This window comes from Protopterus annectens, chromosome 5.part0 (genome assembly GCF_019279795.1).
Source record: "Protopterus annectens isolate FY-2018-M chromosome 5.part0, PAN1.0, whole genome shotgun sequence".
NCBI classification, from domain to species: domain Eukaryota; kingdom Metazoa; phylum Chordata; order Ceratodontiformes; family Protopteridae; genus Protopterus; species Protopterus annectens.
This window is the reverse complement of record NC_056735.1, coordinates 1,171,570,293-1,171,586,003: the sequence shown is the minus strand read 5'-3', so window position 1 is coordinate 1,171,586,003 and position 15,711 is coordinate 1,171,570,293. Positions and strand designations below refer to the sequence as shown.

General features: G+C 40.4%; 1 protein-coding gene across 1 annotated transcript in view; it reads left to right on the top strand.

The window, feature by feature from the left end:
- Nucleotides 1-15,711, top strand: part of ATR (ATR serine/threonine kinase) — a 1,835,177-nt gene that overhangs the window by 1,679,918 nt on the left and 139,548 nt on the right. The window contains exon 43 of the mRNA XM_044071973.1: nt 2,703-2,859. Within this exon, the coding sequence (XP_043927908.1) occupies nt 2,703-2,859 (157 nt within the window). The remainder of the gene's footprint in view (nt 1-2,702; nt 2,860-15,711) is intronic.

Sequence of the window (15,711 nt, the reverse complement as noted above, 5' to 3'; positions counted from 1 at the left end):
CTGTTAAAATAACAATTTTTTGTGATGCAAAAAAAATGAGACCACAATAAATCATTTCAAAACTTTTCCCACCTTTAGTGTGACGTATAACCTGTACAATTCAATTGAAAAACAAATCTGTTGGGGGGAAAAAAATAAACGTATGAGAAGCTGGTTGCATAAGTGTGCACACCCTTAAACTAATACTTTGTTGAAGCACCTTTTGATTTAATTACAGCATTCAGTCTTCTTGGGTAGGAGTCTATCAGCATGGCACATCTTGATTCGGCAGTATTTGGCCACTCTTCCTTGCAAAAGTGTTCCAAATCTGTCAGATTACCTTTGGGCCAGAAGTGACTGGTATTTGGAACTGTTCATAATTCCCTCCACCTTGACTAAAGCCCCAATTCCAGCTGAAGAAAAGCAACCCCAAAGCATGATACTGCCACCACCATGCTTCACCATGGGGATGGAGTTCTTTTGGTGATGCGAAGTGTTGTTTTTGTGCCAAACGTACCTTTTGAAATTGTGGCCAAAAGGTTCATCCTTGCTCTCATCAGACCATAACACATTTTCCCACATGATTTTTGGAGACTTGATGTATTGTTTTGATAATTTTAGCTGGGCCTGGATATTTTTCTGTGTAAGAAAAGGCTTCCTTCTTGCAACCCTACCCCATAGTCCAGACAAATGGAGAATATGGGAAATTGTTGTCACAAATGGTACAAAACCAGTACTTGCCAAAAATTCCTGCAGCTCCTTCAGTGTTGCTGTAGGTCTCTTGGCAGCCTCCCTGACCAGTTTTCGTCTTGTCTTTTCATCAATTTTGGAGGGACATCCAGTTCTTTGCAATATCACTGTTGTCCCATATTTTCTCCACTTTTTGATGACTATTTTCATTGTGTTCCATTGTATATCCAGTGCTGTGAAAATTTTTTGTACCCTTCTCCTGACTGATACCTTTCAACAATGAAATCCCTTTGATGCTTTGTAAGCTCTCTGCAGACCATTGCTTTTGCTGTAGCAGGCAACTGAGTAAATGTCAGGAAAATCCTACTAAGACAGCTGAACTTTATTTGGGGTTAATCAGAGTTTCTTTAATTGATGCCAGGTGTGTACCCAAAAAGACTGAATGTTGTAATTAAATCATAAGGTATTTCATCTAAGTATTAGTTTAAGGGTGTGCACTCTTATGCAACCAGTTTATTGTACTCTATTTTTTATATTTTTCCCCTAACAGATTTGTTTTTCATTTGAATTGTATAGGTTATAGGTCACATTAAAGGTGAGAAAAGTTTTGAAATGATTTATTGTGGTCTCATTATTTTTATATCACAAAAACCTGTCATTTTAACAGGGGTGTGCACACGTTTTATATCCAGTGTACTTTGTCTTTGGCATCAAATCACAGTACCCAATTTTATTATTCACAAATATCTTCTACTGTGTGGTAATATAACCTGTGTTTATCCAATGTTTGTTAGTGTTGGCTCATCACAGTATTGCAGGATCTGAACTATGTTCATGTGCTTTACTGAAAGATTTTGTTTAATCCTGTGCCTGTGTACTGCAATTGTTATCCTTTGTCTGAACCCCACTGTTACTATGGCAGAGCTGTCCAAGGAAAAGACTGAGATCCATTTTCTTCAGTTCTTTCTCTTCGCTGTTAATCAAAGCAGAGTCAGAGCTAATGTGTTGATCCTCTGGGTACGTATTTTGTGTGTGTGTGTGGGGGGGTTTCCTAGCTCTTGTCATCTACTCTCCAGAATGCTTTGGAATCACCTTTCAGGCCATGGAAATGTTGGCCAAAAGATTGCAAAACATGACAGATATCCAGGTTGCCTCTTCTTCCTTGACAGGATCTCAGCTTGAAGTCTTGTGTTATGTGCAAGGAATTCAGTGAGACTAGGCCTAGTAATTGCCATAAGGCTTTCAAGAATTTTCCTTGAGAGTAATGAAAAGAATCATCATCACTCATCTTTACTGGAGGAGGAAAAAGCACTGAAGAACAATTCTGTTTCAATGAAGATTAAGCATAACTAAAACCCTTGACCTTTTTCTGTTAGCACTGTGTGTAAATATTCCCGAGCTCCCCTGAAGGTTTTAGTTCTGCAGATGTCAGCTGGTCGCTTGGTGGAGGGTATGACTGGGGTGGTGGTGTTTTGTAATGGACAGTTTTCTGGTTTATATATTAAGATATGGGCAATATGTATTTGTGCTTGGGTAAGATATTAAGAGAGACCTAGCCAGTATAGTTTTTCAAGATTATGCAGTGGTGACTTTGTGTATGTAACTTTTATTCTTTGTATTACTGTATGACATTGTTTATATTTTGAAAGGATCTTTTCTCCCAGGGCCTATCCTGAAAATGTGTTTTCTGGCCAGTTGGACTTTCCTGATTCTACAAATGGAAATAAATAATGTGTGTAATCGTATATCATTGCTATGCATTTTTCTATGCAATCATCTGTGCTTTAGGAAATGTAAATCTCACCAATTTGCATCTTTCTTACTTTCTTTCCTAGGTTGAGACTGGCATTGGTTATTTGTGATCAGTGCTCTACCTGGATAACCAATTTAAAGTAAATAAAATAAACAACACAGACTTAATCAAATATGAAGTTTTCCTTTCTTTCTTTCCTGTTTTGTAGGTAGAGAGCTCATACTCTGGTTGTATGATTTTTTTTTCTTTGCTATAACTGTTTCTCTTTTTGTCTTTTCAGCCATATTAATGACAGGAAAGGAACTTCGGCAATGCATGTTACCTAAAACTGCACAGTTACCTGACAAACTGAAAATATTCAAAGAACACCTTCTACCCCGACATCCTCCTGTGTTTCATGAGTGGTTCCTGGCAACTTTTCCCGATCCTACTTCTTGGTGAGTCTTTTAATTAAGTTTAAAACATGTTGGTTTTGAATTTCTTTTAGTTGAGTTATCAGTAAAACATTTTAGTGTTCTCATATACTCTGGAAAGAAATCGGTGCATTATTGTCATCATCAACCATAATGTCATGTCTTTTAAATAACTATGAACTATTGCAGAACGAAGAATCACATAAACTATTAAAACAAAATAAGGCAAGTCCGTGTAGCGTTGACTTGTTTAATATAATAACCTTCTTTCAACAAGAATAAAAAGTAAAGCAGACTTGAAACAAATATAATGTAACAACGATACAACGTTATATTTGTTTCAAGTCTGCTTTACTTTTTATTCTTGTTGAAAGAAGGTTATTATATTAAACAAGTCAACGCTACACGGACTTGCCTTATTTTGTTTTAACTATGAACTGTTATCTGTTTTTCTTATATTTAGCTGTAAAGTAGTGACTGTATTTTTCTGTATGCAGTCGTGAGCAGCTAATGAATCAAGAAGATTCCTAAGGATGGAATGCCTAAAGGTTTTTATATACTGTCTTGAAAAATCTCAGCTCCTGCCTGTCCATTTCTCCTTGCAACTATTGCAAAAATAATCATTGTTAAAAATAGACATCAGAAACTTAAAAGTCCTTTTTTAAGAGGTCATCTTGTTGGCAGACGAGCTGAACCATCACTGCCTCAAACCTTTGCTCAATCGTCCAAGTTTCACGGCAGATATTTTGAGAACAACACACACAGCAGCTGCCAGTTGAAGCTAAAAACCATACCATAGGATTGTTTGTCTTTCAGACATATAATCAGAGGAAAGCTAAAGTAAAGAGCAAGAGTCAAAGGAACATTTAGTAGGGGCCCAATACTCCAGTTCCCTAAAGTTAGACTCCACTCTGTTGATCACAGTTTCTCTGTGCAAGCACATAACCTATGCCAGTCCCTCCCATCAATTCTAAAGGAAATATCCTGATACTCAAACTTCACACCCTAATTTAAACAAATTTTACTTGAACACCTGCAGATCCCCCAGTGTAAGTCACGTCACATAACCTTTAAGTCTGCACAACCACTCTTTCTGTTGATTTCACTGTAACTTGTGATTGATCTCTTGTGTACATATGTAAATAATCTTCTATTCTATTTAGCTCCGATTCAACAGGCTGTTAGTTTGCTTCATAGAAAATGTTCAATCAACCATCTGTTGTGGGAAGTGTATTAATTTCTGCTCATGCTTTATGACAAGTGCCTACAGTGACTGCACACTCTTTCCTGAGTAGTTGTCAAATGACACACAAACTTTCTATACTTCTACCAGGTCACTGAAGTACACTACACTGGCTTCTCAGCCATCACCCTGTCCTTCCTGTCTGCAGGTGTGTGCTGGAACTTCAAAGACAAGGTGAGAAGTTTTCAGTTTTAGACCAACATAACATTTTCCTGTATCAGTGGGTGTTAGCCGTTACAAACTTCAGCAAAATTTTTGCCACCACCACCCCAGTCATATCTTTCATAAAGAGACTAGCTGACTTTTGCAGAATTGAAACCTTCAACTCAGCATCTTTGGGGGGGGCTGGAGCATATTTACAGACATTGCTAATAGAAAAAGATCAGGGGTTTTAGTTATGCTTAGTCTTCATTGAAACAGTGGGGTTCAGACCATGTTTTCTTTGGGTTGGTGTTAGCAAGCAGGTCCTTATTCAGAATAAACCACTACCATGTAGCAGATAAGTGATGCTGAGTTTTAAGCAGTTCTACAGCCTTAGCTTTCTTTCAGACATAACTCTGTTGCTGTTACTATGGCAGAGCTCTTGAAGGAAAAGACTAAGATCCATTTTCTTCAGTTCTTTCTCTTCGCTGTTAATCAAAGCAGAGTCAGAGCTAATCTGTTGATCTTCTAGGTGCATATTTTTTTTTGGGGGGGGTGGGGGATTCCTTGTTCCAGTCATCTACTTTCCAGAATGCTTTGGAATCACTTTTCAGGCTGTGGAAATCTTTTCCAAAAGATTGTAAAACATGACGGATATCTGGTTTGCCTTTACTTCCTTGACAGGATCTCAGCTTGAAGTCTTGTGTTATGTGCAAGGAATTCAGAGAGACTTGTCATAGTAATTACCATAAGGCTTTCAAGAATTTTTCTTGAGAATAATGAAAAAAAAGAAACATCACTCGTCTTTACTGGAGTTGGAAAAGACACTGCGGACCAATTCTGTTAAGAAAATGAGGACAGTGTACTTTGTGAAGCACCTACTTGCTGTATCTCCACTCTAGCTTTCTGAATGGATCATTTCAGAGTATGATTAGCCAGTCCTTGTGTTCTTTTCTCCTGTACCAGGGTGAAACTCTTAAGCACTGCTGCTATCATTCTCTGGGTTCTGAAGAACCTGTTGCAGTCCACTGATTTACCACAGTAAGATCTCTCATAGGTTAACATTTGCCCTCAGCATTATCTGTTATGATGACCCACCCAAGTATTTTATATTTTAATGGATCTTTTTCTAATAAACATTTTCATAGGGCAGACTTTCTGTATAGCTTATGCTCACGTTCTTCAAACATATTTCAGGTAATTGCATATTGTACCTGACTAGAGCAATTAATAACTAAAAGAAAAAATAAACAATGTTTTGATAATATAGCATCTCCATGCTTATAGTACTGCTCAGCACAGTAAGTTACAATGCTCAGAGTCATATCAGAACTTTGAATATTACATAAGAACTTATCACTATCTGGAGACCATCTCCTTTCATATGACCTCCCACTAATTCCTGGAAGGGATTTTTAAACCCTTCACTTTAATAGAACCTTCTTGCTCAGAAACTGAGGATGTGACTTTGAAGGCTTCCTGTAATGGGAACTGGTGAGATTTATTCTATATCACTAGGGCCTCACATTTCTGAAACCTGTTCTTCTACTGCATTTGAGGGTGTTTGTTGTCTAGCTGTCACACATTGTAATGTCACACATCAAAGTAGGAAGGAATACTCAGCAGTTTAGCTCCCCAGTTTTTTCTGCTGCTTGTACAGTTTATGTGTCAATCCTAATATTCACCACAGGAAGGTCCCATCTTTCGTTTTAATGTAATACAGTATTGTTTTCAGACAAAGGCCCAAAGCCCTTTTAGACTGTCATTCTGTTGAATACTGTACCAAATTTAACTTAATTTGTAGAAGTTGTAAAGCATGCTAGGCTTTTACTGTTCTTTACTTTTATTGGTATAAAATTCCAAGAGGCACCAGCTATGTCTGAAAATCTTGTTCTGTTATTTTTTCCCAAAATTTCTCAAGAACTTTTATTGTGTATTTTCTCTCCTGTTTAAGCAAGTATTTTCCTCGAAGGATAGATATTGTATGACCTTGTACACATGAATCAGATCCCATTGTTTCTGCCTGTAGATTACTGAGGAAAGCTACCAGTTTGGAGATTCTTTTTTCATATGGCATCATCTCCAAAGCTTTAAACATTTTGGTAAATCTCCTTTGTATTTTTTCGAATGGTGTTTTTTTTTTATTTTTAATTTATGAAAACCAGAGGCAATTGCCATACTCAGTTTTTTGGTCTTTTTAGATTTGTATAGATAGACCACATCCCTTCTGCATTCCTTGATTTAATATATTTTCTTATACAAGCAACGATCTTATTGCACTCTTTCAGTACAGTGTCAGTAGACTGAAACTGTGTTGTCTGCCCAGAGTTTTATATCCTTCAATAAACTATCCCAATCTATCTCCCAGTCTTTAGTTATACAACAGTTCTGCAAGAATGCCTTTGTGAAGGAATTAATAAATAATAAGAATGTTGAGCTATATAGAACAAACTGAGCATGTCAGAAGAAAGAGTATGTGGTCAGTAACTTTTAATCTTGTCAGCAGATTCTTTTAAGCAGTAAACAATACATATTATGGTCTGCGCATGTTTGTGTTTTGCTGAAACTGCTATATAGCTGGGACATGTAAATGAATTAAAATGTATCAGCTAGGCTGCTTAAGACTGCATTCTTTCTAGTTTCTCATAGGAAAGTTTGTCTGTTGTAACATTACTAATGCTGAATTGGGAAAAGGATGTTTTAAATAACCTATTTTTAGGACATTGACGTATTTCATTTTAGGTATTTAGTACTGTTCTAATGAATAATTACATTTACAGATCTTGGTAGTAAACAACTTTTTATTAGATACTGGCAGTGCTCTGATAGATAACATGTGTTGTTTTCATTTGTATTTTCTTATAAAAATACCTGGATTTGTTTGTCTGGGGAGACATTACTGGTTCTGTCTTCCACACGTGTGATTTCTAGTAAATGTTGAAACTCTATTAAGACTATTTAATTAATTTTTAAATTTCCTTAACACCTTATACGGGTAGGAGGGCTTTCCAGCCCTCCTCAGTAGCCTTTTCAGCTTGGTCTGTCCAATTGGTTGGGAGTATTAGAACCACGAATTGGGAGCAGATGATGCAGTCCTTCTTGCAGACCCAATGCAACTAGGTCTTATTCCATCGACCTTGTCTCCTTGACCCAAGACTTCATCTCCAGCTGATTGTATCCTCCCTCGGTCCTAGTGGCTCCAGGCTTTCCAAAGCCAGTTGCCTTAACACCATCGGGGGTCGGGTCTGACTGTGTGGCAGATTCTGACTTCCACACTACCTTGACCTTTCTCGACTACAGCAGTCTCAGAGCTGAGGGGAGCTTGAGAATTTAGCTTTGGGGGCCTCTCCTTCTCAGAGCCTTGGAACTTGATATTTCAGCTTTGATCTTGGTGTCAGAGCAGATAAGGGCAGGGCCTGAGTCTGGCATTTCCTTGGAGTCTTTGAATCCCAGTAGTGTGAACTCAATGCACTCAGCTTTAGTCTCTGCCTTCCATGTAGTGAACAGGTGCTCCTTAGACTAGAGACAAAATGGTTGCAGCCATCCGTTAATCCTCCCCTTTCTGTCTGTGCCTGTGGACTCACACAAGCTCATTTTGGGACATCCCACGCCGATAGGCTTTCAGACTACGATGTACTCAGGGCCTTCTGCACCTTTTACCTCTCCTCCAGAGTCCCTCTGGCAGGACTGTCAATGGAAGAGATGGTTCTAGAGGAAGTACCTGAATTTCATGGAGGAATCACTCACCAAGGATAAACTGAGATCAAAGAAGGTGAGAGTTCTTCAAAGTTCTCCCACGAAGATGCCTTTTTTGGTGATCTCATGCAGCTGCTCCTCCAGCGCAGGGGTTAGGCATCCGAATCCCCATCTCCAGAGGAGTCTGTATTTTTTGAGGTCTTCGGAATGGGCCCATCCACATCCTGGGTTGATCCCTCTCCAGACGCACTTATTTGAATTAGTGCCCAAGAGTGCCTGGATGGAACTCAGTACAGTTGAGCCTATACCAAAAAAGCCCAAGAAGATCTTTGCCCTCCCAAGGATCAACAGCATTGGAGTAAGGGTCCCACCTTTGATGCCATCGTAGTGGCAGCAGCCACCAAAAAGTATATTTCGGAAGAGAGTTTATTGGTCCATCCCCCTAAAATGAAATCCAGGGTGTTGAGTCAAACAGGAAAGCATGCCTACATGTCAGTCACCTTTGCGCTGAGGTGGTGAACTACTTGACTTGTTTGACAAAGCTTCAACAGGACATTGTGTGTAAAGTATCAAGAGTAGTTAAAACATAACAGGCTCCAGAGTCTCAAAAGATGCTGGAGATGCAGTTTTTCACACAACAGTCTACTTCCAACATGGCTGATTGTATGTCCCAAGCTGCTGGCACCAGCATTGCCATGCTTCAGCACACTTGGATGAGGTTTGCAACTTTGCGGACTGCTGTAAGGCATCCTTTATCGATGCCTGCTTGCTTTTTGGGTGAAAGATTAAAGACACTGACCAGGAGCAAACAAGACAGGATAGATGCTGTTTGCCATTGGAATGTGTTTTGCCACACCACAACAGGTCTTCTCCAGGGACCAGAAGTGGGGGGCAAGCTTCTTTTTAGAACAGTGCAGCAGTCTTTGCAAGATGTTCCTGCAAGGGGGGGTAATCAGAATGCACACCTCCCATACTTCAGAGGTGGTCCACAAAACCAGGGCTTCTGCTGAGCCTTTTCAGGGAGGCCCTTTCAGCATTCCTGAAAGGTTGTCCAACTGTTCTGCTCTGGAGACAGTCAGGCGTCACTTGGCTTTACACCCTGGAAGCTTTGGAGGCCATCATCTCAGATACATGGGTGTTGAGAGTTGTATGCAGTGGCTACAAGATTCAATTTTTATTTCAGCCAAAACAAAATGCCAAAAACCTTCCAGACACACCACCCCCATTAGAGAAAGGATGCAGCTACTGAGATTCAAAAGTTGTTAAAGTGTGTCATCCAAGATGTTCCACCATTCCAATGAGGATCTGGGGTCTCTTCCAAGTTTTTTTTTGGTTCCAAAACAAGGACCTCTGACTAGTTTTGGATTTAAGCAAGTTAAATCGCTATGTAAAACGGACCAAGTTCTGGATGGTCACGATACAGTCCATTCTACCTCTTTTGAGGACACCTACCATCATATAAAAATAGTGAGGCAGTCCAGAAGGTGCCCATGCTTCCCGGCTGGGAACCAGTCATTACCAGTTCAGAGCACTGCCCTTTAGTCTTACCCCCCCCCCCCCCGGGTGCATGCACATGGCAGTCATGGCAGTCATGGCAGCCTGGCTGAAGCTGCAAGGATTCTAGATATTTCCTTACCTGGATGATTGGCTTTTCACCAGCCCCATGAAGGCATCCTTAGGGCAAGGGATTCTTTACTCTAGTTGTGTCTCTCCTTAGGAGTCACTGTGAGCCATCAAAAGTCCAGCCTTGAAGCATTTCACATGTTTGTATTCATAAGCTGTCAGTTAAACACAGTGTCTCAGACTGCAAGACTTCTGGCATGTAGAGTGCCTGCCCTTCATACTCTGGCCAGTCTCAAACTGTCTCACAGAAAACCTCCTGCTTCCTTGGTTCTTGGGCTTCTAGGTCATATGCCTGCAGCAATTTGCTTAGTTCCCACTAGAGAGGTACCAAATAAAGATACTGCATTGGAGATTAGTGACTCAGTGGTTTTACTTAACCCATCCCATGGATTTTCCCATCATTTTGAAGGGAGTCTGTCAATGTCAGATCAGGTGGTGGTTGTAATCTCTAGTAGCTTCTGCCAGGAGACCATTTGTTCTCCTCAAGTCCTCATCCCCAGGGCACAGTCATGAGAGACAGCTCCCTTCTTGGGTGGGGAAGGGGCATTTCGAAGGGAAGGCGGTGAAAGGGACTTGGTCAGTATTCAAAGTTAGTCTTCACATCAGTGTCTAGGCGAAGAGAGCAGTTCTCTTTGCATCACAGGCTTTTCCGGACTTCCTCCTCATGGGTGTGATTTCAGTGCAAACTGACAGTATGTCTGAGTTGTTATCTGAACAAACGGGGGGGGGGGGTCCTACCCTGTTTGTCAGGAGGCCATGAGAGTTTGGCAATGGGAGATTTTCATCTCAACTGTTTGTGGCAGTAATGCACATCCCAAGGAAATCCAACATTGTATCAGACAGTCTAAGCAGAAACATCCTTCTTCCACCTGAGTAGTGCCTAAATTCAAAGGTAATGAGTTGGATTTTCTAGTGTTGGGGCACTCCATGATGCAGTTGGTTTGCTTCCCTGTCCAACACCAAGTGCAACAGTTATTACACCTCAGTGCCTCCACAGAGGCGGTCTCCTAGGGGCACTCTGCTGTATGCTGTACTCCCACTTTTCTGATAATAAATCTTCTCCAGAAAGCCACCCATTGAAAAGTGACTGTGGTCCTCATTGCTCCTTTTTGCCCTTGTCAGGTGTGGTTCCCTTTTCTGCAGTACCCTCCCTGGGTGCTGGATCCCATTCCTGATCTGATCCTTCACCCAATGGACTTGGACCCACCCAACCTTCTGTCTCTCAAATTAACTATAACGTTTCTCCAATTCCCTTAATGGCCAGTGATCCCATGCTCCTTGACACAGTACTTCACATTTTGTCCTCTCTGTGGACTATTTTCCAGCACCTTTGGATGCCATTCTTGATTTCATTGCTGATATGTTTCAGTCTGGATCTAGTTATTCCACTGTTAAAGTCCAGTTGGTTGCTATCTCCAACTTTCACATTAGCAGAGGCAATACTTCAGTAGCAGCTTTGAAAATATCCAAGCTTTTCTCAGAGGAACATTCCTGTTGCAACCTGCTATTTTGGATTATGTTCCTCTTTGGGATTTACCATTTATGCTTCACATTCTTTCTGGCCCTCCCTTTGAGCCTTCAGCGACGGTCTCTTTGAAGTTGTTGTCTTGGAAGACATTTCTTGGTGGCTGTCACTTCAGCCAGATGTTTGTCAGATCTGCAGGCCTTATCCTTGGTATCTGTACCTCCATATCTGGTCTTTCATAAGGATAGGGTTTCCTCTCAGAACGAATCCCGAACGGATCCTGCCTTTTTGCCCAAGGTGGCGTGAGAAGGTGCCTTGAATCAAGCTATTCACTTAACCAGTGTTTTCCCCCAACTTTTCAAACAAGTTGCAATACTTACTGCATTGTTTTGATGTTCACAGACAACTGAGATTTTATTTGGACAGAACCAAGTTTATTAAGAAGTCTGACCAGCTATTTTTTTTTTCAAAAGCCCTGCTGGACAAGCCAGTGTCTAGGTGTGCCTTGTCTAATTGGCTTTCTGATTCCTTTCAATGTCTTTCCTCAAGAAATGCAAAGTCTTTGTCTTGTAAGCCAAGGGGTCACTCTAACAGAATTATGGCTATGTCTACAGCCATTTTCTCAAGAGTTTCTATTAACAATATTTGTGCTGTGGTTACTTAGGTGAGTACATGCATGTTTGTGTCTCACTACAAGTTGGATATACAATCATGTTTAGGAGTCTCTTCTCTTTCCCTTTTATTCATCTGTAGGTGTAGAATGTCCTGCTGCAATGTTTAGTTCCTTCAGTTTCTTTTAACTCTAATTTTATTTGGTCCCATACCCCATTGCCATATGTCCATGCCAGGTCTATCAGCTGCCCCCCCGACTTACTCTGGTGTTGCTGGGGCCAGTCATGGAATTTAATCATTGTAGTGGAATCAGCATCTGTGCTTCAATACGATGTTTTAATTTATATATCCTAGCCCCCCCAGACACACACTATGATTACATCCAAGGGAAGCTCCCATCTTTGAGACTATGTTTCCTCTTAGGGAGTGTCACAAATAAGCACCTTCCCCTGGGACAAGCATGCTCATCCTTCCCTGCCACTCTGGCAGTTATCTGAACCACTAATCAAACCCACGTCGGCTGGGCCATAGTTAGGGCTTTATTATTCTGTGCCACTAAAGTGGCTAGTGTTTTTTTTTTTTAACTCTTGGGCACTATTCTCTGTATGTGAAATACACTCTGAATTTGTTAAATAGCACATAAATATTTATTTCCATTCCTGTATGAACGCCACATGTGTTTTCAATAGCAGCAGAGCACTGACAGTTTAAAGGACCACTACGGGCAAACAATGAAAAAACATATAATTTTTATCTTGCCATGATTTACTGCACCTCCTAAAGCTGCCTGCAGCAAAATAAGTACTCATTCTTAATTTTATTTTTTTTTACTCTTGTATGCCTTCATGGGGACAGACATTGTGATTCCTTTGGAAAGCTAAATCTGTCTCGATGCACAGACTGTGAGAACAAATAGCCCTACCATTTGTTGTCAGACTAGACTTCCATTCACTTAGAATGGACCACCTGAAAAAAAATGCCAAGTTTGAGAGTCTGCAGCTCATGTGTCATTGACTGGTATGTGCTTAGTTTTACAAATGCTGTTCCTATTGATGTACTATACATTCTCTGAAAGAAATTTGCAAAAGTGTCCACAAATTACTGAGATAAAAAAGACTTTTCACAAGGAACAGTTTTGTAAGTTTCAATTCCTGGCCAAGTTACTCCTCCCCTCTCCCCTCCTTCAGTGGGTACAGTCTCACATTTCCAGCTTGAGTAGATTCAACTATTTCGTCAGCTTTGCATGACAGTAGACATCAAAAAAATCACAGCCTGGTGTGCCACTAAAACTGTTCCCTTATATGTCTCTTTACTTCTGTATAGCATTTCTCCAGGAATAAAAAAAAAATAAAGCACACACATCAGTCCAGAGTTTGGGCCAATCTATCCATTTCTTAATGAGCACAGTAAAATATTCAGTTTGTAATGCATTCTGGCTGCTGACATGGTTATCTTTACATAGTTATTCTCTTATAGTATAACCTGAACTTATGGTATTTCTGCCAAGCTTTACAACAGTTCTCAGTTTCTTAACAATGACCTCCCAAGCCTCTGATGTGACCAATTACTTTGTCAATATACTGTAAATACATAGATTAATACAAATATTTGTGCACATATGACATATACAATAATACACATATACCATCAGTTGTGCGTCAGGGCCGGCAACTCGGCATGTAAAAATCTACTGCCAATCATTACTGTGGTGACCCCTAATCGGGAAAAGCCGAAAGACACAACAACCATCATTAAAACAAGGTAAATGCAATATAAATCATATCAATATAGTTATGATTTCTAGTTTATGACCCTGTTTTTCTATGGAAACTTCTTTTTGAATTTATGTTCAAGTAATTGTATATTTGTTGTATAATATCTTGTTTAATTGTTTCTCAATTTTTTAACCACTGTGTGCTGCATCAATTGTAAAACTCTGATTTTACTCCTTTTATATTTTCTATACTCTTTGTACAAAATCGCTGTGTTTGTATAATTTATTTTTTATTATTTTTTTACTATGTATCTGGAGCTTTTCTCCCAGAGCCTCTGCTGAAAACGATAACCTTGTGTCCAGTCGGACTAACCTAGTAAACAAATGGAAAATAAATAAAAAAATAAAATATACTAAGAATATCAACACTGACTGGCAGTCCTGCTCTAGCAACCACCCAACCCATCATGTAAATCTTCATGGCTTCACCCAACTAGTCCAGTCACCTACTAGGATAAATAACTCCAACAAACACACTACCCTTGATTGAATACTAGTCAATAAGAGCCCCCAGTCATATATAGCAGGCTGCTTATCTAACAGCCTCAGTGATCACTCCCCAACCTTATTAAGAAAACACCTTTATAAAGCAAAACCCATCATCTACCGTCAAATACGCAAAAAAACTAACTTCAACCCTCTCTCATTCAGCTCATCCCTAAAAGACTGTAACTGGCAACCTCTAAAATACCTCAAACTAGATGACGCAATTGACTACTTTAATAAAACATTCCTAAGCATCCTTAATTACCATGCCCCCATAAGACGTTCCCAAACTAGAGCCCAGCAATCCCCATGGCTACAAAAAAAACACAAAGTCTGAAATGAAAAACAGGGATAAAGCATGGGACAACTGGTGCAAAACCAAAACCCTCTCTACTAGGCAAAAATTCCTAGAACTACGCAATAGAACCAAAAAGCTTATAAAACAGGACAAAATCCAATACTACCAGTCTGCCCTTACCTCCTCCCAACATAACCCCAAACAATTCTGGTCCTCAATAAACTCCATCCTCCACCCAGGTAAAGTAAGTACACCCACTCCTAACTTAACTCACTCCTTCGAAAATATTGCTACCTCTTTCAACAATCACTTCACACAAACCATACTATCACTAGCTAGACAACACAACTCCCCCCCATAAACCCATACCATCAACTAGAACTAACAATCTCCCAACTAGCGTCTCTTTCTCTCCTGTTCCTACCTCCAAAATAAAACTACTACTACTAACTAAACTTAAAATCACCAGATTAGCAGCAGACAACCTCCCAGGTGAATACATTCAACTTGCAGCTGATGCTCTAGCCTACCCAGTATCACTCTTGATTAACAGATCTCTGTCAAAAAGCTATGTTCCTACACTATGGAAAGTCTCACACATAATTCCCCTACACAAAGGAGGCCCCTCCACAGATCTAACCAATTACCGCCCCATAGCTATTCTCTCGCCACTCTCCAAAATACTAGAGAGATGCATTCATTCTCAAGTCTCAGATCACCTCCTTGCTAACAACCTCCTCTCCAACACACAACACGGTTTCCGACCTAACCATAGCACCACCACCACCTTATTCTCTTTCTCTAACACTATCCTACAAAATAAAAATGCAGGTTATCTCTCCTCAGCTACCTTCCTGGACCTCTCTAAAGCTTCCGACATGGTCCCACACAAACAACTCATCTCTCTTCTCAATAACCTATCCTTCTCTCAACCAGTCATCAACTGGTTTCAGAGTTACTTATCTGACCGCCAACAAGCAGTTGTTTGGCAAGACAACGTATCCCCCCAACTACCAGTCTCCATAGGAGTTCCCCAAGGGTCCATACTGGGACCCCTACTCTTCTCTATTTTCACCAATAATCTAGCCTCAGCCACAACACATGGCACACTCATACAATATGCAGATGACTCAACCATCATCTGCAGAGTTACGTGGCCAAAACGTGTGGTATGAGTTATAGCCTGGTAGTACAGGGGTGCTCTTTGGAGCCTTGAACCAGGTCTCAGTCACTGCACAGATTTTGATGTTCTCCGTTTTATGGAATGCCTTGAGTGAGTGTATTTTGAGATTTAGACTTCTAGCATTGAGTAGCATTACCCTCAGTTTTAGCTTGCCTGTTCCTGTTACGGTGGTGAATTTGTCATTTGAACCTTGTCTAAAAAAGGCACTATAGGGGCGGCAAGAGCCTTAGCCAGTATCCGGAATCACATGCGCGACAGGTGCAGGCCATCTCTGGCAAAGCATCGTGATCTGTCGACCATGTCGTCCCAGGCAGACAGATACTGGATCCCCTTAGAATGACACCAGAAGCTTAGC